This window comes from Xyrauchen texanus, chromosome 33 (assembly GCF_025860055.1).
Source record: "Xyrauchen texanus isolate HMW12.3.18 chromosome 33, RBS_HiC_50CHRs, whole genome shotgun sequence".
NCBI lineage: Eukaryota > Metazoa > Chordata > Actinopteri > Cypriniformes > Catostomidae > Xyrauchen > Xyrauchen texanus.
Window position 1 is genome coordinate 27,910,629 of NC_068308.1, and position 21,786 is coordinate 27,932,414.

Below are 21,786 nucleotides of genomic sequence, written 5' to 3' on the forward strand. Positions count from 1 at the left end.
TCTCTAATAACTCGTTTCAAAGAACAAGTCTTTCATTTCCTTAATTTATATATATATATATTGGCTCTCGGCACAAGTTGATGCCATGCCAGATCAAGGCCTTTCACTGGACCTATAATGCATAGTATATGTATAAGAATCTCTGTTGCATTGTTTAGCTACTAATGGTACTGGTACAACATAATTGTGCAACCCTATTGCAGTCACTATTCAAAACTCATTTGTTTGATTTTAATCAAGTTTTCCTTTATTTCCATTTATCTGGGAAGGGAAGGGTGCTGATAAAATACAAAGTTTGCTCGGTCAACAGTGCTAAAGGAGGCAGATAGCACTACATAAGTGAGGCTAAACAGCCACTTTGATACAGTGCTGGATTATAGCAAGCACCACAAATACATTTAACAGATCCACATGCCCTGTCACCCTGAGGTGATAAAAGGTCAGACATAACGGCTGCATGGACAGGCAGTGCTGTTGACACATTAGGAGAGGGTTTCATTTAGTAGTTGCATTATTTGGATCATCAGTTGAGGTCAGTCACACGTCGCAGGGAGCCCATGGTAGTACTTGGACTGCCCCACTCAACGTGCCTCCTGTATTCACCAGGGCACAGGAAGAACTGGCGGCCAGAGTAGTTGGGATGCTCGTGGAGGATCCAGTAGCCCTCCATGACGTTGGCTGAAGAGATGTCTCCATTGTGGAATCGCTGGCGCAGATCAGGGCAGTCTTCATTTAGCTCCATTGCTTGACCACCAAAATCGGAACGCTCAAAGATCTTCATCCTGTAGTTTCCAGTGTACTGAGGATGAATCAATCAGACTTATAATATAAGCTCATATATTTAACTTGTTGATATAAAGAGAAAATTACCTTGATGAAAAAATTGCTTAAACTAGCCTTAGGTGGTTAATTACCCTAATAAGTTGACTTTACTCAAATGATTGAGTAAACTCATTCCTTCAATTTAATTGAATAATGGTGTCTCCAAAATTTGAGTAATTAAGTTTGCTTAACTTGGTGTTCATAAAGAATTAACTTAACATTGAAGTTATGGTAACTAGATGCAAGTAGACTTAACTCAGATTTTCTATTTAAATTTGTTGTTTCAACTTAATAATTTTAATTAAATGGCACAGCTTAAATAATGAAGATGATTTCTGATTTTAGGTCAAATAAATGTATTTCTCCATAGAAATGCATATATGCCTGTACTGAGAACTGAGATGGTTTTAACAGGGTCCAACTTGACCAAATGGGAAACAGATCTCGTTTATGGTGACATCACACTAAACAACTATTTGCAACAAAACATGAATAATACCACAAAATAATTCTTAAAAACAACTATTTAAATGCCCCCATATATTTCCTTTAAACAAGGAAAAATAATTAATTATGCTATATGTAATCATTTTACTGTACTAAATCATAGTCTGTGACTCTTTTAAATCCGTTAAGTTTTTTGAATCTGTCTACCAAAAAGATTCATTCAGTGACCATTTGTGCAGATTGTATTTTTTATAGCAGTAGGTGGTGACAAATGAGTGTCCCACATCCTGATTCATTAAAAACACAGAATTTTGAATAGTGAATGAGAACGATTTGTTAAATTAAATTATTTCTGATAAAAACAGATTCATTCACAAACGAAAAACCACTGCTGAAGTAAGTTGAGAGAGTAGCTGGGGTTTGGGGATTAATAACCTCCTTACTATATCATGATGCACGCTCTAAAAAACAAAACTATTTCTCTATTATACAGTCAAATACTCACAGGAGGAACCATGCGGCAGGAACGAATGCATTCATTGAAGCCAGCCCAGTGCTGGAAATCAGGGTATTCACCCTTGGACAGCATGTACTGGTATCCAGCATAGCTGGGCTTCTCGTAGGCCACCCAGCATCCACTCTCTACACGGATGGAGTTGCAGCGAGAAAAGTGGGACTGCATTTCAGCACAGTCTCCGCTGCAGTCATATTGACGCCCCTGGAAGTTTTTGTCTTCAAAGAAAGTAATCTGTTGGATGGTTAGAATGAAGGAATGAAAAAAAAACAGATGCAGTTACTTATTCAGTACTTTTTAGAAATCTTTTTGAAAAGCTGGATTGTTAATTTGAATATCAGTTTTTTAAAAGTTAATTATTTAAGGCTTCTCAGTTGAAATGTTTTCCCTCAGTATGACAATAAACTGAATTCTCTCTTTGTCATGCACATATACTTAAAATACACTAATACAGATTTTAATTCAGACATACTAAATTCATTTAACTGGACTATCTTTTAGTTGTTTTTTTTTGGACTTTAAACATCAAAGTCAGACTGAAATGAATATTTTCTAGGATATAAATGGGCACCATGATATAACAGGTTTTAGTTTCTCGATTACTATGGCTTTAAAAGTACTAAATCTGTTCTGTATTCTTTATTCAGTGTTTATTTTGAGGAAAAGTAATAGGGTGGCATATCCTAACACCTTATTCTGTATAACTGAATTTACAGATGTCATATAATTTGGTCACTTACCTTGCCCATTGTGACTGTTCTCTGAGCAGACCAAACCATTTCTGAGGTCAGGACCTCTTTATAGAACCGGCATGGATCGGGGCTTTGTGTGTGACTCACAAAACTCTGTCTTGTCAGCAAAATGTGTTGTATAGAGTGCACGCAACTGTAGATCTGGCAGTGTGCAACCCCCTTTGTGTCTTTGCAAGCTTTTTTTTTTTTTGCTCTCTCGCCAAAAATGGCACCACTGCACTTTTCAGTGCTTGACAAAAAAAAAAAGTTGCAAACTCTGCTTTTAGTTGCTCCAGGGCTTTACATTATCCCGTGAATGGGCAGAACACACAAATGAAGATCAAATGGCAATATGAACCAGTTTGCATTTCAATTTGTTATAGGAATTTATTAATATGAAACACAATTCTCTCAAATAGGCACGTTTTTGGGGATTTTCTTCTTCGTCTGAGCTTTTTTATGTTCTGGAATGAGACTAAAATGAATCCTTTAACCAAGACAAATATTTAACGTTAGAACTGATTTACTGTTTATTTTCATGTTTATTAGGCAGTGGATCAGTATATCCTAACTTTAAAAACAACTGGCAAGCTGAGCAAGCTCTTTCTGTTTTCTTTGCTACCCAAAAATTGATAGTGGAATGAAAAAAGAGAACCATTTTAATCAGTTTAAAAGATTTTAATGGCCATAAAAAATACTCTGTTTACATTAAACTGCTCCTTATTCTTCTGAAGGAACCAATCATTGGATTCATGCAACCCCAGTCCCCGCAAGCTCTGTACTCTCCGGGCCTCAGGAAATACTGACGCCCTCTGTAGTTAGGGTGCTCATAGAAGGTCCAGAAGCCCTCCATAACGTTACTGGAGTAGATGCCGTGGTGACCGAAACGTTCGTGGACGTTGGGGCAGTCGTCTGTGAACTCCATCATGTGTCCGTGCATTTCAGGCTTGTTGTAGATTCTCATGCGGTAGGCTCCTCTGTACTGTTGTGTTGTGAGAAAAAAAAGGAGTCAGGGCTTGAGAGAAACCACTAATCATGGCATTATAGAGAGACAATCATTCAGAACATTTGAGAGACCAATGCTCAGGACATGAGTGAAACAAGTTGTCAGGATATTAGGGAGGCAAAACTGAAGCTCTGAATTCTTGATGTTTCTGTTGAGACTAGAAACCTTTGAACATGACTTCCTGCTGTAAACGTGCAGCTTTCAAAGATTTTCAAGTAGACGTTTAGTCATTTTGGTTAAACAAACTCTAGTGACAGTGTGATGATTTTTCCACTGCCAAAAACAGAGATGAATGGAATTAAGATGAGCTGCGCAGTCATCAGAGTGTGTCTTGCTCCATTTCAAATAACTAAATCTCCTGGTGGACCTGTGAACCAGTTTTTTTCCCCCTGCATTTATAAATGACTTCAAAGGACTCATTGATTGACGTTGCTTTTATAAGATGTCGAACTGTGTGGAATAAAACCCATCAGTTTGATTGACTTACTGGGGGGAACATCTGACAAGATCTGATACAACTGTTGAAGCCCATCCAGTGGTGAAAGTCAGGATACTCCCCACGGCCCAGGACATACTGATACCCCATATAGTTGGGCTTCTCGTAGGCAACCCAGTGACCCCCCATGACCCTGATGGAGTTGCAGCAGTTGAAGTGCCTGTAGGTGTCAAAGCAGTCTGCAGAGCACTCGTAAGAGCGCCCCTGGAAGTTGCGGCCTTCGTAAAAGACGATCTATCAAGAGAAAGAGACGGTAGAATCAAAAAGCTCAGTGGTTAGTTAAGATATTAGCAAATAAAAGTGAAATAGTCCATGTAAGCTAAGTGACAAATTAATATCCTGCATAATTTATCAAGTTGCTAGCTTGATATTGGTGATAAATTTTTTAGTTCATCATTTTTTTTATCTCATTTAGCTTGGAAAACACTTTTGTCTCAGTAAGATTACTTTTCTAACCAATATGTTAGAGTGAGAAATGTCATACAGCTACTTCATGAACTAAGCTTAGCTAAGCTAAGCCTCCAAAAACATTTCCTGAAGGCCTATAGCTCAGATCTGATGAGACATCCTGCTGTAGTCATTTAAAAAATATTTGATATGTTTAATTTTTTATGAATGCAGTTCTTACACAGCATTTAATGTTTGTGTGTTACGTAATTTATATTCATGACATGAAATTGTTCAAAAACAGAGGTGCTATATAGAATAACAAGTCCTTTTTGTTTTTTATCAAATTAGATGTTTGTACACTCATATCCTCTGAGGAACTTCTTTAGTTAGATGAATCTTTGGTCACCAAGTCGTTGTTTCTAGCCAATGAGTAGCACATGCCATGTAAAATATTTTTTAAATATCACGGCCAACACCTACCTTTCCCATGTTTGCAGAGCAGGATGTCTACGCCAATCTGCCGTATTGCCATAGAGGACCTGGTGGTGCTTTTATACTCTTCTACATATGTATACACATCGCTGCCAGAGGCACGTCACAGAGACTAGAGTTTACCATTAACAACGTCACAGAACTTTCCCATTATTCATTTCTCCAAAAACAACTATAGCCGCACTCCCATTATTCACCAATGCTAGAGTTTACCTATACAATTTCCCCTCACCTCATACACCTTACCAGCACACCAAGCCTTGTTCACACATGACCTGGTGTTGTGCTCTTTTCACAATGAGTCACAAAAGAATCAGGAGGCATTCTAATGGGCCTTTCTGTATTTGACACATTGTGTGGTAAAAAATAGTATGTAAACATTTTTAAGATAAATCACAATTTTAGTTTGATCCAAATCAAAGGCTTATTTAGGTTACCTCTTATTCAATCCCTTCCTGATATTTTGGAAATGTAAATTCCCCCAAGATGTAGTTACCTCACTTTTTTGACCAATGAATTGCAGGGTTGTTGACAAATAAGATTGTCCGTGATGCTAAAACGTGGAAATATATTTTTTTAAATATATAGTTTAAAACATGTAAAGTTCTAAAAAAAAAATTATCTTTGTGTCCATGTTGGTTTTCATTTTTTTTTTTACAAATTATTTTATGACATCAAAAATGTCAAGTGGTGTAACCAACAAGTAAAAGGTATTATAATTCTTGCTCCTTGAATCACTGTTTTGAAAAACCGAATCATTAATATTAAAAATGTTTTACACATATTTCTCAAGTTAAAAGAATATATATATACTCATATATATATATATATATATATATATATATATATATATATATATATATATATAGGCCATATATAATTTATTTATTTTTTACAAATATTATAAATATTAAAGAAATAATAATAATATATTTTTCTGAACTACTTTTGCTAAAAGTATTGCGTATTGAGAAAATACCATTTCTAATGTATTTTTAATACTTTTTTTAACATATTGACCCAGCCATGACTTTTGCAGCCATTTGTGATTATTCAATATAGATTTTTTGGAAATAATTTTATAGAGATGGTGTTAAAAAAAACAAAAACATGTTCTAACTAATGAATTATGTTAGGTATACTCAACTAATTTATATTTGAAATTTACATGATTTAAGACTCTAAGTCTTAACTTTACTGCACACCTATTTCAAACTGTGTTAAGAGAACTTTTCATCACAGGTTTCTGAAATCCCTATATTGCATAAATAGTTTTCTATAGCTGTTTTTTAATGTCACCATCAAATATGCAATTACATGGAAACACAAGTGTCACATTCTGTTTATAAAGGCAAATTGACAGACATTTTGTCAAGCAGTTGGTCTGGAAATTTACATTTAAATATTTATTTTTAAACACTGGGCCTTTGTGAGTGATTTCATCACAGTACACATTATAGTACATCTGGTCTGTCTTTTGCCTGCCGTGCGCAGTTTCAGGCAAACTCTAAGCGATTCTGACACTATTGATTGTTCTGGAATATGCTGACATAACCTCCGACAATATGTTGCGTTCTTTTGCTTCCATAGCCTGAAGACCTGCTCTGATGCAAGGCTTTGATAAGGCTGTATTGTGGTGGATCATATGTGTGTGTTTGTGGTATTGTGTGATGGGTTTTTTCAACTCTAATACAGTAGATTTTGGCATGTAAGCAGACCCCTCAGCTGACAGGCAAAAGGCCAAAGAGAGTTGCCCTTTTTTATTCTTTTCAAAGCTGAACTTTACTCCCCTCATCTCTCCTTTCATCAAGATGAGGAGCAATGCTTTGTTTTGTGTATTGTTTTGTGCGCTTTGCTGATTTTACTGTGGAGAAAGACAGCTTTTGTAAATCAAAAGCCACACTGTTCTTTGATAACCACTCTGCCATTGAGAAGTTATAGCTTTGTTTCTTTATCTGACAATGGCTTGAGCTGACAGTCACAAGCATTATTAATGTGTGAGATTTCTTTTTAAAAATGCAAAATATTGATCCTCAAACATTGAGTTATAAATATTTATCTCTTCTTTTGTGTGGTACTAATGTGCATGAGCCCCCTCGCATTTTTGAAACTAGTGGATTTTGAATGTAACTTTTAAGAAAAGTTTTTTTTTTTTTTTATATATATATATATATATATTCGATAGTTAAGCTACATTATTTTTGTAGGTAAAAAAATATTTGGGGGCAGAAATCAGCAGATGTCTAAATATGGTCAGTTCAATCAAGTCTGCAGATCTTTCTGCTGACCATATGCTTTAAACTAAAAATGATGTCATCATCTACAGTCATGATGTTCCCAACTAGTCTGATAACTTTTAGAACAAAATGTCATAGCTGGTCTTTTCCATAAAATGAAAAGTAATGTTCAACTCTCAAGTTCAGTTGCCATTTTGCTTGCTGTATTACTATATATATATATATATATATATTATATATAGATCAAATATTGAACATCCCCTTGCATGTTAAACAGGTAACCTGACAACATAAAGTGTATATGACACCCTTGCTTCCCCTTGTTTTTGTGAGAAATTATTTTTCAATCAAATTTTTCCCTGTCCCCTTTATTTTTGACCCCCACGGCTTAGTTGGCGATTACTTTACCACATGTGCTCTGCGCTACAGGAATGGTTCTCTCACATCACAGGCTTACAAATAGTAATCTTGAAAGCGCTACAAGACTTTTCCTCCCCACACGGGGCAGAATTCTTAAAATAAACCCAAGCTTTCTCTCTTGGTTCCCCCTGGAGAACAAAAAGCCAACACTTAAGATCTTTTGCTTCGTCTCCAGTTGAGAGAGACACAGGGAGAGAGTTGCTGTTGGACACAGACTGAGAGTAACAGTCTTTTCTTTTTTTTTTTTTTGGTAATGTAAGGTAATAAAGTTACAAAACAAAGCAATCCCAAGTGAAAAAAAAAAAAGATATAAGCACACTTTATTCGTGGGTTCTTCAGTACACTAAAGTGTATTGCTGGCAGGCTATAAATTGGTATACTTAAAGTCTGCTAAATTGGAACAACTAATTTTGTACTTAATGCACTTTAGTTTGCCGAAAGCAGTGCTGTGGTGCAACTAAATATGTGTGAAGTATCCTTGGTTGTGCTAAAATGGAACTATTTCAAGTATACTTTAGTACACTTTAAATATCTACCCTTGCATATAATGTTTGAAATACACAGAATGGACATACTTAAATGTTATACTTATAATACTGCTGGCCCACACCACAACTGAATTTCAGCTGGCATTAATATATGTACTTCTGGTGCCTATATAAAAAGGATATTAGCATGGGCATTACCATGAAGAAAGTCGGGGGACCAAGCATAGTAGCTTTTAAACCACTGTTATTCAACAATCAAAACACAGAAAAATTGCAATTAATCCTAACTGAAGTCACACAGGATCACAACTATCTCAAAGCAACACTAATTTCACCAGGGTAACCAAATAAATAACCCCTTTTCATAACATAAAATGACATATTTAACATTAAAATGAACTCTAAACATACTATAACCCTAATTACTTTTAAATGTTAGTTAATAAAACCCACAAACAGTCCCTAAAACCTACACAGACATACCTAATTAATTATGCAAACATAACAGCCAATAGTAAGTCCTCAAGCAGAAACATCAACAGACATTACAGTATATTCCTGAAAATGACTATAATTCTATGTAGTTTCAACTCCTGACATTTGATTAAAATAGGTAAATGTACCATTTTGCCCTTTGCACAAAGAAAAGTGGAAAATGCTTAGATGTCTGATTGGTACACTTATCTACAAAAGCCCTTGGTCGACAATGGCTAACTTGCGGCTAGTAGCCAGCAATTAAATAAAGTGGATGAGGGCGTGCTGGCTAGTTGTCACTGCCATTCTGTGTTGTTTGTAGACATGTGTAGAACCATAAGGAGATGCTCTGTTATACACTATTATAAGTTCAGATGTTTATGTAGGTAGATAACTTACATGATGTGCCTGGTGTGATAGTTGTGGAATGACCAAATGCTGGTTGCACAATGTTTACAAGCAAATTAATATGTTATATTCTCTGTTGGTTTTGTGTTTATTCTTCTTTCAAGAGGGAAATTTGTCTTTATTCAAAGACAAGATTGAACAGACAAGCAACATTAGACAAAGTAGATTAATGAACAAATATAGCTTCGTACCTTACCTCTTCAAGTCACACAATGTTGAATGCAACATGCTGCTTTAAAAATGGAATAAAACACAGGGCACACTGTACTTGTGTAACGTTGTTGAATGCAGACAAAAACAACAAAATACTGTCTGATTGAGACTTTAATAGATACATAAAGAGGAGAAACCCATACACAAGAACACACAGTTGAACAAATATCAACATATTAGCAAAATATTAGCAAAATATGTACATTATTAAACTTTTGGCTGCCAGTGTGTGTGTGTGTGTGTGTGTGTGTATGTGAGCGTGTATTTATCACTTTGTGGGTACCAAATGTCCCCATAAGGATAGTAAAACCTGAAATTTTTGACTTTGTGGGGACATTTTGTCGGTCCCCATGAGGAAAACAGCTTATAAATCATACTAAATTATGTTTTTTGAAAATGTAAAAATGCAGAATGTTTTCTGTGAGGGTTAGGTTTAGGGGTAAGGTTAGGTTTAGGGGATAGAATATAAAGTTTGTACAGTATAAAAACCATTATGTCTATGGAAAGTCCCCATAAAACATGGAAACACAACTGTGTGTGTGTGTGTGTGTGTGTGTGTGTGTGTGTGTGTGTGTGTGTGTGTGTGTGTGTGTGTGTGTTTGTGTATGATTATACACTGTACATCATACTGTTAAAAATACAGTCTTATTGTACAGATCAGAAAGTTCTCAAGTAGAATACAACTAATAAAAGTAAAAGCCCAGAGTGTATAAGTCGCAAACAGATATGTCTTTTTGTTGAGTTTTCGCTTGTAACTTCCTGAAACAAAAAGAATAAACAGCAGATGTTCCTGATTAAAACCACACTCCACTACAATGTGATATGATGTATAGGTCTTAAAATAATCTTGGAGAAAATGTGACACAACCTAAGATATCTCTTTGTCATACTCTGGTTACAAAGCAGAACAATGACAGCTTTTGACATCTGAATTGCTCCAACATGATGTTACATTTTTGGAGAGGTGCACATTTGGATGCTGCATAGGTATAAATCTTCCTTAAACCTAATCGTCAGTGGAGTAAAAAATGTCTTAGAGGAACCTTGGAATCACGGTCATCACTCATTATGCAAACAAGATTACTTCCTGGTTTCAACAGGGGACGATGCAAACTGGAAAATGTCCGATTGGATATGGTGCTTGTCAGTAACTTGGCATGATGGGGCCAGTGCCAGGGTACTGGAATATTTAGAAGCAACATGCAGACTTCCAATGAGATCATGTCGTTAACTCATTGGGACCTAGGTTCAAATATGGCCTGGGTCATGTCCTAATCCTATTCCCCCCCCCCAACACTTTCCTGTCTGCCTCTCCCAACCCGGTCTCATGAATAGTTGTACGAGATCGCAAGAAATTGTACAAGTTTGATTGTACAACGAACCAATGAACACTGTTATGAAGATTTGTCCTAAATTTAACCCCTAAGCCAAACCTAAATCTAGCCATGAAGTCTAATCCCTTACCCAAATCCCAAGCCTAACAATGTCATGGAGCATTTTAATGCAAACATCCAACATAGTTTTAGATTAAGAAAATTGTAAATACATTAATACACTGTCGGTTTATGATAAGAAATTGGCATCATTATGAAGTAATACAAAGTATCCATTTATTGTCCTCCTTAATACATATGAAGACAATATCCAGAGGACTTTGCAGTCCCAGATATGAGTATTTAAAAAAGCCATCTGAGCAGTTTGTTATACAGAAAATTAGTCATTTAAAGTACATTATGGTTTCAGGACATTTAAGCACTGCCCTGGTGAATGACAGCTGCCGCCAAGTACGACTTCTCTCCAATTAGTCTCGGGTTTGTATGAACAGGCCTTAATCTGCTGTCGAAGACAGTGTGATGTGGCTGAGCGAGCCAAAGCCTCCCATGTGAGGGGGAGGAAGATGAGGGCCCCTTTGCAGAGAGATCATCCTCCTGTTGTTGTGCGGAGCTGCAGGCGGCCCATGTCTGTCCCTGCCAGCGCATGAGCCTTGCTATCGGCTTCGCCAGACGGTGCCTATGTTTGGCGGCCACTCTGAGAGCGTGCCAGGGATGGCTTTGTGGAGATGTGTCTGATGTGCTCCATTTTCTTTTGGAGGATAATTAAAAGAGGAAATAGTTGTGGAATATACACTAAAGAATGGAGGGATTGGGAGGGGCGGTTCTGAATCCAGTCAAATAATGGATGTAGTTATTTAGTTAAACATTTCTCTCAGTCTCTCTACCACCACTCTCTCTTGGGCATTTCATAAAACTTCTCCTAGATTAAACCCAACTTTTTTTTTAATAAATGTATGCCTTTCCTGAAAAACAAACAAACAAATAAACAAAAAACAAACACAAACAAAAAAAACAGCTTGAACCATTGAACCATTGAACCATTGAATTGATTTGAGATGGTCTAGCTGGTTTAAAGAAATATTCCGGGTAAAATACAAGTTAAGCTCAATTGACAGCATTTGTAGAATAATGCTGATTACCACAAAAATGTATTTTGACTCGTCCCTCCTTTTATTTAAAGAAACAAATACAGTTTACAGTGAAACACTTTCAATGGAAGAAAATGGGGCACGTTTTGGAGAATAGAAATTCATAAATGTGAAGCTTAGAATTTCATAAAAGCACACATTAACTATTTTAAAACTTGTGTATTATTTATTTGAGACTTTTTTACAGTCTTTTAAGGGTTTTAGGGTTTATTGCATTATGTCATCATTGAAAAGATGACATAAAACTGGATCTAGCTTTAGACAGTAAAGGCTTGTTATCGATTTTATCACACTAAATCATTTTAACATGCATATCATTTACATCTTATCGGTATACTTTTGAAACTACTTTGGAATTGAGTATTTCAACATTTACGGATTGGGCCAATTCACTTCCATTGTAAGTGCCTCACCAGTGACGGGCCATGCATTTAAAGTCTAGGCCTTCAGCGTGATTCATGCCATTAAGAAAACACAGTTTCACAATGAACAAGACACCCTATGCCTTTGGGCATCATACATTGTCACAGCTAACTAATAACAATTGACATTTTAAAAACACGTCCATGCACGAAAGCCAGAATTTGAAATGACACTATTTTTCATGTGAATCTACCAAGGAGGTCTACAATACCTGGAAAAATCTATCTAATAATATTTGCGATTGAAATGTTTCTTGCAATAAATTTCATTTCGTCAGATTACACGGTTATGCTGCGTTTCATTCAAGTTGAATGAGGGATATTCCTACTTGATATCTCCGACCATAAATGCACCCATTCCCCGATATTCGGAAGATGACATTTAAGGAAACAAAACATCATTGCTATAACATCATAAATTGGGGTGTCCTTATTTTTTTATGTATTCTTTTTTCACCAATTTCAAATTTATATCCCAAATTCATACCCCAGATTAATGTGCTCCGATCCAAATTTAAACATGAGTATGCATTATCGGTTGCTGGGTTTGTCTTGCACGCATCTTGAGTTCTTTTCAGAGGAAACTAGTCCAGAAAAAAAACAATTGTCTGTCGTGATGTATCCCATAGCTCAGAGTTTAAAGAGTAGCTTTCTTTTCTGTGATCTGCCCTCTTTTAAAAAAGCACTCTCTGTATTTACTGACACATGACAAAAAAAAACAACTCAGATCTTTTCATCTCTTCTTTTAGAAGGTGGAATCACCTTACAATGCATCTGTGTGTTTAAGGCAAGAGCTGGCAACAACACACACACAACTTCAATAGAGCCCCTTGAACACAGGGAAATGGTGCACCAGAGCTGACGATCTATACCAACCTTTCTACAGCCTTAAATATATAATCACATATGATGCCATTTTGCTTCTTCAAATTTGACATCAAAGCAAATGTGTTCTGACAACAGGTTTCCAAAGAAAAAGAGGCAAGTCGGCTCTACCACGCCGTATCAATTAATGATCGTGCGGCTCTCGACCAGAACCAGGGAAGAGAGAGAGAGAGAGCCTTGTTTGTAATAAAAAAAATAATAGATAAAGGTTGTTCCTATTGTTGTGAAGACTTATGAGTTTGATTGACAGCCTGCAAATTCTCTTCATTCACTCATAAAGGAGATCAAAAGACAGTTCTTCTCTTTGCCCAAGGCCACTTGCAATTTATTTAGAAGCCCTGTGCTCATGTCCCAGCAGGCATCACTGCTGATCCAAGCCAATCAGGATAATCACAACTTTAAGGTGTCTCTCCTTCAACACACTTCCTTCTGTCTCACTTTTGTATGTCACATTAATGTAGCCAAAAATCTAGCTCAGTTCCTTGGCCTGACAATGATAATATTTTAATTCCACATGAGATTTAAATAACACTGGGTTGAGAAACACAATTTGCACTTGACAAAACCTCCTTACACTTTATTACGTACATCATATTATTGAGTCCAAAAAGTTAAAAGACACCACACTGAAATTCTGGGATTTTGAAAAAAAACCTGGAGATAAAGATGTTTGCAGACTAATCTGCAAATTTTTTACATTAATCATGTTAACTTTGTTAAACACAAATGGTCAGATTTCCTTGCTTCTTTTATTGCACATTAGATGGGATAACATGGGTCATCAGGTTTTGCAAAAACTTGTGAAGTCCATGCCAGCTAGAGTGCATGCTGTCACTAAGCGAAAGGTTAACATACCAAATACAAAGAAGTTCGGAAATTGTAAATTAAAAAAAAAAAAAAAAAAATCCAATGAATCTTTGCACTCATTGTTATACTGATATTCTAATTTGTACTGACAATAATTACATTACATTTATAAAATGCAAAATAAAAGCATTGCACTAGTCTCAGACTTTTGGACCCCACTGTGGGTACATCCTGGCTACATATGTGTATTTTTAAATGCCTAGATGGCCAGTTTATTCAAATAATGTTGCATGGTTGTGGTGTCATAATTCATTTGAGAGCGATAGTCATTGTTGATTATCATTACCGACTGTTATCTTTTTGAGTTTCTGAGTATAGCTTCACATGAGAGCATAAAAAATGCAAATGTTGGTAGTGGAAGAAGCCACTCTACTTTGTAGCCAGCAATAAATAATACTGTTTATTTCAAAGGGATGCAGCAGTTCTCATGAGCAGTGCAAAGAAAAATGGGGCATTCATATGGGAGCAAGTGAAGGCATGAAGAAATAAAAGATAGTAGAGAGCAGTGTGAAATTCCTTTTGAGTGGTTTGAAATGAAGTAGCATTTGAAATGAAATGTTTTGTTCACCTTCGTGCTGGTGCACCATATCTCTCAAAGAGTGTTTGAAAAACCTTACGAACCTTACGTATCGCATTATTAATAAACAGAAGAACGCTTGATGGGGTGTGTGGCTCATCCCCATATCCATAATGATGAAACCGTTTACCCCTTTCTAACACCCAAACACGCTGCACAGTTTTCTTCTTAACTCTATCCTGTAAATGCCTTCAGTCTTGTTAAATTAAAATGGAATGACAGTGTGTAGCACAGTGAAAACAATATCATATGAAATTATAATAAACAACAAAAACTAAAAATGATCAAATATAGTCAAAGAATAGTGGAGTATATAATTGCCATATGCTTGAAAATATTAAATAATAATAATAATAAAAGTTTTCTTGTTGCAATGTTACACACTAATGTATGTTTTTAAAATTCAAAGCAGGCTTCAATATGCTTTACAGTAGTTAAGGTTTGATATCTACTTGATCTAACCCATACAAATGACTTGAATTGGTGTAACACAATTTAATCAGGTTAAATCCTTCATATGAAATCATATTTTGACTTGAATAAAAACAATTCATTTAGATAGTACCACATGAAGCACATTTTTAGTTACCTGTTTTTCTGTTGAGTGAAACACATTTGTTATTAATAAATGAACATAGCAATTTTAGGTTCTTAAAGGTAATGTTTTAGTAAGGATAATTGTATGATAGTATTTATATTTACTTAGATTTTTAACATAACAGTCAGTATTAACAAACAGTCAAATAAAAAATGTTATGTACAGAAAAAAATAAGAACACAAATAAATAATTAGCACTAACTAAACCCTTATTAAATTACTGTTCAACTGACTTGGCAAAGTATTATTTTACTTTCATTTGTACTTATTAGATTATGTTGTATGCCATAGGAATCCTAGGTAAAATAATTGCTTTGATTGCAGATCATTTACATAATGTTGATGCCTGTTTACCAAGGCATAAATAATGATTAAATAAATATTAAAATGCTGGAATCAATCAAATCACTCCTCTGATACATCCTACAGGGACACTATTTGAACTATTCAGATCTTTTAAACACCACTAGAGGGCAGTAGAGCTTTAAATGTGCTTCCATCTATTCTCTCTCTCTCTCTCTCTCTCTCTCTCTCTCTCTATTTATTTGTAAAATAATTCCTGGAAGAAGTGTGCAGACAGATATGTATTTACTGACTGTGTCATCTCTCTGTGCTTTAAATCCTATCAGCTGCAGCAGGTGCTGTGTTGGGCTCAGACGCAGGTAATTTTAAACAGCTGCTGTGAGGGAGCTGACCTGGAGCACAGGCCACAGTGGGTATTCATACACACAAATAAACACACTCTCGCTTACAAACAAAGGCATGTGCACACACAGCACACATGCATGTAAAAGCTTTTTGTTTTGGTGTTGCAACATTCTGGTGTGTGGGAATAAATGGGTATGCGACTAAAATAGGCTATTAAATAGTTTTTTAATAGAACCATGTACAAAAATATCTAGAATTTGCTTCGATTATGTGCACCTAACATTTTTGATGATTTACATTTCAGAGACATTATTAAATAAATAGTGATACTGAGATCCTACATTACATCATCAATGTCTAAAAATAGATAATAAAATGAAAGTCATTTTCCTTACCTTAAAGCAGTTTGAGACAATATATCTTGCATCAAACCAGCAAAACTGTTTTAAAACTATGTTCGCCATTATACTGTGTTTATAGGCTACTGTAAACTAATTAATATTTTCTTAAATATACTGCAAAAAGTGAAAATGTGAAATTGTTAATGCAAAGAGCTGTTTCTACCACATGTAACATTACAATTGAATAAAACCAGATAATTAGGAACATTATTAGAGTACATGACCTCACTACGTTTTTCACGTCACATGACCTCATATAGTATGTTTAATTCTGCAAGTGGCATCCAGTTATCATCTTGGAAATAAAAATGGTTATTTTACATATTTGAAATATAATTTTGTGTAAAAATGCCTTATCAAAGAATTAGTCAAGAAGGAGATTGTGGCTTAGCTTATCTCTAGTTTATTTGTCACACCAGAAATGAAAGGTTAAGTCTAGATGTAGATGGATATATCACTTTTAACGATTAATCCATGCCTATAGTTGTTTATTGGAACTATCTGTTATCGGCAAAAATCTATGCCGATAGTTTATTATTTATTTTTTTTGCACACAGTTTTCTATGATATAAGAGAAGCCTCTAATTAAATAAAAACACAAGTTAAATAAAAACAATTACTAACACCTATTGGGGATTTGTTATATCTAAATACTTAATATAATATTCATGTATATATTTATCCTCACTTCAATGCATATTTTGTTATTGTGATGAAGTGTTCTAAATTGAAGCGAGAGAATGCAAAGAAAAATTTGACTATATCGAAATGTGCCCCATAGAACATACATAATAAAAAAAAACCTGGTGATATAAAAATCCTTAATCTGGTGAATATAGGCTATACAAATTTGGTAGACACTTAAATATAAAGCATTCTCATCCATCCATCGTCAACCGCTTATCCTGTGTACAGGGTCGCGGGGGCTGGAGCCTATCCCAGCTAACATTGGGCGAAAGGCGGGGGACACCCTGGACAGGTCGCCAGTCCATCGCAGGGATATAAAGCATTCTAACTGAGCCAATTCTCCGTCAATAGATGAAATCACAATCTGGAATTTTGTTCATTTTGGACTCTTGTAGCCTCTGTCTGTGCCCGTCGTAGTATGGAAAGACTTAAAAAAAAAATTACATTCTATAAATTGTTTTATAAATGTAATTTATCATTGTGAGGTCGCACAATGCAATGCACTTAACTTGACAAGAGGTCGACCGATTGTGGATTTTGCCGATACCGATAACTAATGTGGTGAAATCGGCCGATAACCGGCCACCTTGGTTATCGGTATGGACCAAATCCACAATGGTCGACCTCTTGTCAAGTCAAGTGCATTGCATTGTGAGATCTCACATAGTAGTATAATGCACATTTTATCAGATGCAGTAGGTCATCTGGGTGTTTTATTGTTAAATCTTTTGTCAGGTAAATTGATATAACTGAATCAACCTGAATACATTACTGTAGGTTACACAAATAAAATACATTTGGAAGGATTTGATCAAGTACAAATAACAGGTAACAATTGCACATACCCATGTTTTACTGTTTAAATTGTAGCCTATTGCAGAAATAGCAAGAGAAGTGTGCTATTTCGAAACATAGCTCGAGTTCTTGGTGTGCAACTGGGATTGGCTTAGCTATTCTTTGTTACATACTAAGGGCTTCTGGAAATCAAGCTCTTGTGTCAGCAAATTCATTTCACAGTGGTTTGAACATTTTTGTATAGAAACACGTGACTTCCCTTTAACTCAGATCCCAGTTGATAAATACATATGCTATAATTCTTTTAAGATCTGCATATCTTACAATATATTTGAATGACTGACACCAGTCTGGGTCACGACTATCTACGTTAGATGAAGCAGATGCTCTGTTGGTGAGCTGGTTAGAACTTTGAGATTGTTTGAATGTTTGTGAGAGGCCCGAAGAATCAAGAATGACATATAGCAGCCCCTCGGAGGAGATCACCAAATAAAAAAAAGCAGGGAAATAACACCAATTCCCACCATCAATACTGCGGTTCGTCTTCTTTGCGCTTTTAACTTTTGATTTCCCCTTCTTTCTTGCATTCTCTCTACTCTCCTCCCATCGCGCTGGTGTTTTCTTAATATTTTTTTCCCTCATTCCTGCCTTTCTGTCGCTGAGCGCTGCAGCCATTTTCAAAGGCTCGGCTGTCACACGCCAGCTTTGCGTGCTAGTTTAATTTTTAACGTTCATGTTGTCAGGGTGCCGTCAGTGGTGATTGACAGGTTCGTCCCAGAGCAGCCCTGCTTGGCAGGCTGGCATCTTTTGTCAGAGCGAGCGAAGAGAAGCAACAAAGAAAGGAGAAGAGGAGGAAAAACACATAAATAAAACACAAACCCCCACTTTTCAATAGAGATTCAATTAAATGAAACTTAACGCAGAGCTTTTTCTTATAAAGAAAATGGACTTGATATTTTCTTTTGTTCTAAAATTGAGATCCACTTCAGAGCATCACTCTCTTGGAAGTGCTTCAGCAGTAGACACAAAAAAGAATACACGATAAACATAGGTGGCAATAGCAAAGATACAGTATGTGTGCTTTGTGATTTTATTGCAATATGTATGACCAAACAGAACAAAAACTTGTCAAAATGTTATGCAATTGATTGTTTATGCGACAGAGTGAAGGGACACAGCATATTGTGATCTTGTTACAGTGTAGGAAGGGGACACAGAGACTAGTAGCCAACAATGTAACTAGATGTAATAGTCGTCATGGGATTACTTTCTAAGGCTACTTTGAGCTCAGAATACATACAAACCCAAGATATATCTGGACATATTTAGGATCAGGGTGAACAAAATGTAATAATTTAATGATTGGAAAACACATATCAACAAAACCACTCTTCAAATGCAAATCACAGTAACTACACTAAAAAACAAATTTAATAAATTCCAAGGTGTTGGGAATCGAGAATCGAGAATCGACTCGAAGCGCTTGGAATCGATTCCAGAGCTTCTGGGAAACCGGTTGATATTTTCGGACTGTGTTTATTTTCTCGACCACTGAACTACACATTTCATAAGCCTTCCAGAATGCAATTTACAAGAGGATTATTAAATGACTGCATCTTAACGATCATCGAGTCTTTTTTAGTCCATCAGCATCTGTATAGTTGCTGTATTTTATTTTGTATTAAACTTGTAATCAACATGCCAAATTTGTGTCTTTTAAATGGCACACAATAACAACTTCCCTGATGATACAACACATGTCTACAACAAGGAGATGGCAGAGTTGAGTTAGTGTCCCAGATCACATCAATTACGTATGTTGGAGTTTAATTGATCAATGTGCTGCACTAATAAAAGCTCAATCTCGATATTTTTACAGTGTTTTAAAACCTTTTGCATATAATGTTTTTAGTTAGCCTACATTTTAAACAATTTTATATAAAAATTGTTTTATGAAATAAGAAACATAAAAAAAAGGTAAAAACACATTATAAAATGTATATATTTTTTTAGATTGTATTAAATAAACCAGTACAATAACCTGGATTTTTAAATAAAACTGAAGTGTGTATTGTTTGGACATTTTATTCAGTATAGAAATGGTAGTGGACATTTGTTATACATTCTAATATAAACTAATATCTAATATCCTCTCTAAATAATTTCAATGTAGGTTCAATTGTGCTTTTAAGATTATATGCGGTAGTTCTTTGAAATACAGGCACATCTACTCAAATTTCCCTCAAATTTATCTCATGGGATTGAAGCATCGTGCTTTGGTATGTGCACACAGGCCCTGATTTAATTTTAAATGGAGCTATTAATAGTAAATGTCATTCATGCTATTATAAATAGTGCATAGAACATTTTGTAGTGAGCTGTTTATTATGAGATATAACTTTAACCTGCTGTTTTTTTTTTCCGGAATTGAAAATATTTGTCTGGAAACAACTCTTGGAATCAATTCCATTGCAGACCTCTACACTTGGATGGACAAAACACCATGATGGTGACAATCAACTGATAACTATTTTGATCATGAATGGGTAATTTTGAGAACTTAAAACTGCACAAAACATGAAGTTACCAAACATTAACAATAAAAACAATATTAACAATATTCATTAACATGAATAAACTTGCAAACAGTATTTACCAGAGGCATTTTCTTAAATTAGCAAATAATTATAAAATGTTTTTCTACTTTAGGATTAATACAAGTTGACACATTGATAAAATAACAAACAATCATATATAATATTTACATATAAGATAGAGCTTTAATTTTTACACGTTTGAATGCAGAATTTACAAAATATTTTCAATTTCACACTTAAACTAACTTAAACTAACTACATTCAATGTAGAAAGTACTTAATCATTTTTGCTGTATTTACTACACCACAAAATAGTTATTTTTTCAGTCTATGCCAACTCTAAAACTGAGATGATCTTTCTAAACAAGCTGAAGGAATCTGAAATGTAATGCCTTTGGAAATAAATTGATCCTTTTTTTGATCCTCTCCCAGTCCAGCTAGATGAAGACATGAGGCTCCTCTAGTGTAAACACTGAGTAGGACACTCTTTAGAGTGTCAGCATTCTGACAGGACTGCCGCAAGCCAGTTGGTCTCTGTGCATGTATCCACACTACCCATAAATGTTTGAGAATAAAAAGAGCGGGGCAAGTAGTTCAGAACTGCACTCAAAACTCTAAGAGTAGAGACTGACTATTTATAAGACTCGGGGACACATCTCACACATGGGATAAGAGTCATTTAAAATTGTAGTTTTAATAAAGAACAAGTAGCAAGATAGTAAAGTTTGAATCCTCTCTCAAAATCCATTTTGCAGAATTCTTTTAGTGTTTGAATAATAATTTTTATAAAATCAGATTAGATGAGCCACATTCAAAATTGTTGTAAAATGCACACCAGTGTTTGGCACTGTCGCCTCACAGCAAGAAGGTCCTGTGCTCCAGTCCCGGCCCAACTAGCTCCTTTCTGTGTGGAGTTTGCATGTTCTGCTTTCCTCCGGGTGCTCTGGTTTCCCCCACAAGTCCAAAAACATGCAGGTTAAGTGAATTGGAGAATCTAAATTGTCCCGTATGTGTGTGAGTAAGAGTCTCCCAGCCACTAGGGATTGCTTCAGGAAGGGCATCCGGCGTAAAACCTGTGTCAAATCAAAATATATATATGCGGACTATCAAGAAGCGGACCCTGCACCTACGTGGGACAAAAAGAGAGATTTATAATTATTTAATCATATGTTGAATTATTGTTATTTGAGGGGCTTTCTTAGCAAACATTTATTGATTAGTGATTAATTAATCAGCATACCATTTAACTAATTCAATTAAAAATGTTAATCAATTGACTGCCCTAATTAAAACATACAGTTTGGATAATGAATTATATTACTTATATTACTTATCCATTGTAAGAACACCCATTACCTGTAGTAAAATCACTGTAACACAGTCTCACACACAACTACTGTATGCTTTATTGAATAATTAAGGTAATTAAATTATTGTTGACACATGAAATAGAGTGTGACCATGTGGCTATACATTTTTTTATTTTTTTATTACAACACTCCTTGCATTATGTTGAACTACAACACTCTTAGTCTACATTTGCATTTCAGGTGAAGAACTAGAGTTTTTGTTGTTGTTTGGTTGTTTTTTCCAGAGTATTTATTGATAGTTTCATATAGACACCGTTTGCTACTTATATGCTATAGTCTAAAAAGAGGTCACTCCAGGGGAGGACTGGCCATAGGGAGA

At 35.4% G+C, this 21,786-nt stretch overlaps 2 protein-coding genes across 2 annotated transcripts; both read right to left on the reverse strand.

Moving 5' to 3' along the window:
• Window positions 1-220: 220 nt before the first annotated feature.
• On the reverse strand, window positions 221-2,676 carry LOC127626421 (gamma-crystallin S-1-like). Its single transcript, XM_052102168.1, has 3 exons — window positions 2,524-2,676; window positions 1,775-2,017; window positions 221-799 (listed from the first exon to the last, which is right to left on the reverse strand). Exons 1-3 carry the CDS (start codon window positions 2,560-2,562, stop codon window positions 524-526), a joined length of 558 nt encoding a protein of 185 aa, XP_051958128.1. The 5' UTR covers window positions 2,563-2,676; the 3' UTR covers window positions 221-523.
• Window positions 2,677-3,171: 495 nt separating this feature from the next.
• LOC127626422 (gamma-crystallin M2-like) lies at window positions 3,172-5,035 on the reverse strand. The gene is made up of 3 exons (XM_052102169.1): window positions 4,887-5,035; window positions 4,008-4,250; window positions 3,172-3,496 (listed from the first exon to the last, which is right to left on the reverse strand). Exons 1-3 carry the CDS (start codon window positions 4,893-4,895, stop codon window positions 3,218-3,220), a joined length of 531 nt encoding a protein of 176 aa, XP_051958129.1. The 5' UTR covers window positions 4,896-5,035; the 3' UTR covers window positions 3,172-3,217.
• Between the last annotated feature and the right edge of the window lie 16,751 nt (window positions 5,036-21,786).

Excerpts from the sequence above, each read along its gene's own strand:
- LOC127626421 (XM_052102168.1), bottom strand. The coding sequence starts at position 2,562 with ATGGTTTGGTCTGCTCAGAGAACAGTCACAATGGGCAAG. Across the intron at positions 2,018-2,523 it reads GAACAGTCACAATGGGCAAG|ATTACTTTCTTTGAAGACAA; the intron begins GTAAGTGACCAA and ends ACCATCCAACAG. Across the intron at positions 800-1,774 it reads CCTGCCGCATGGTTCCTCCT|TACACTGGAAACTACAGGAT; the intron begins GTGAGTATTTGA and ends ATTCATCCTCAG.
- LOC127626422 (XM_052102169.1), bottom strand. Across the intron at positions 3,497-4,007 it reads CTTGTCAGATGTTCCCCCCA|TACAGAGGAGCCTACCGCAT; the intron begins GTAAGTCAATCA and ends ACAACACAACAG.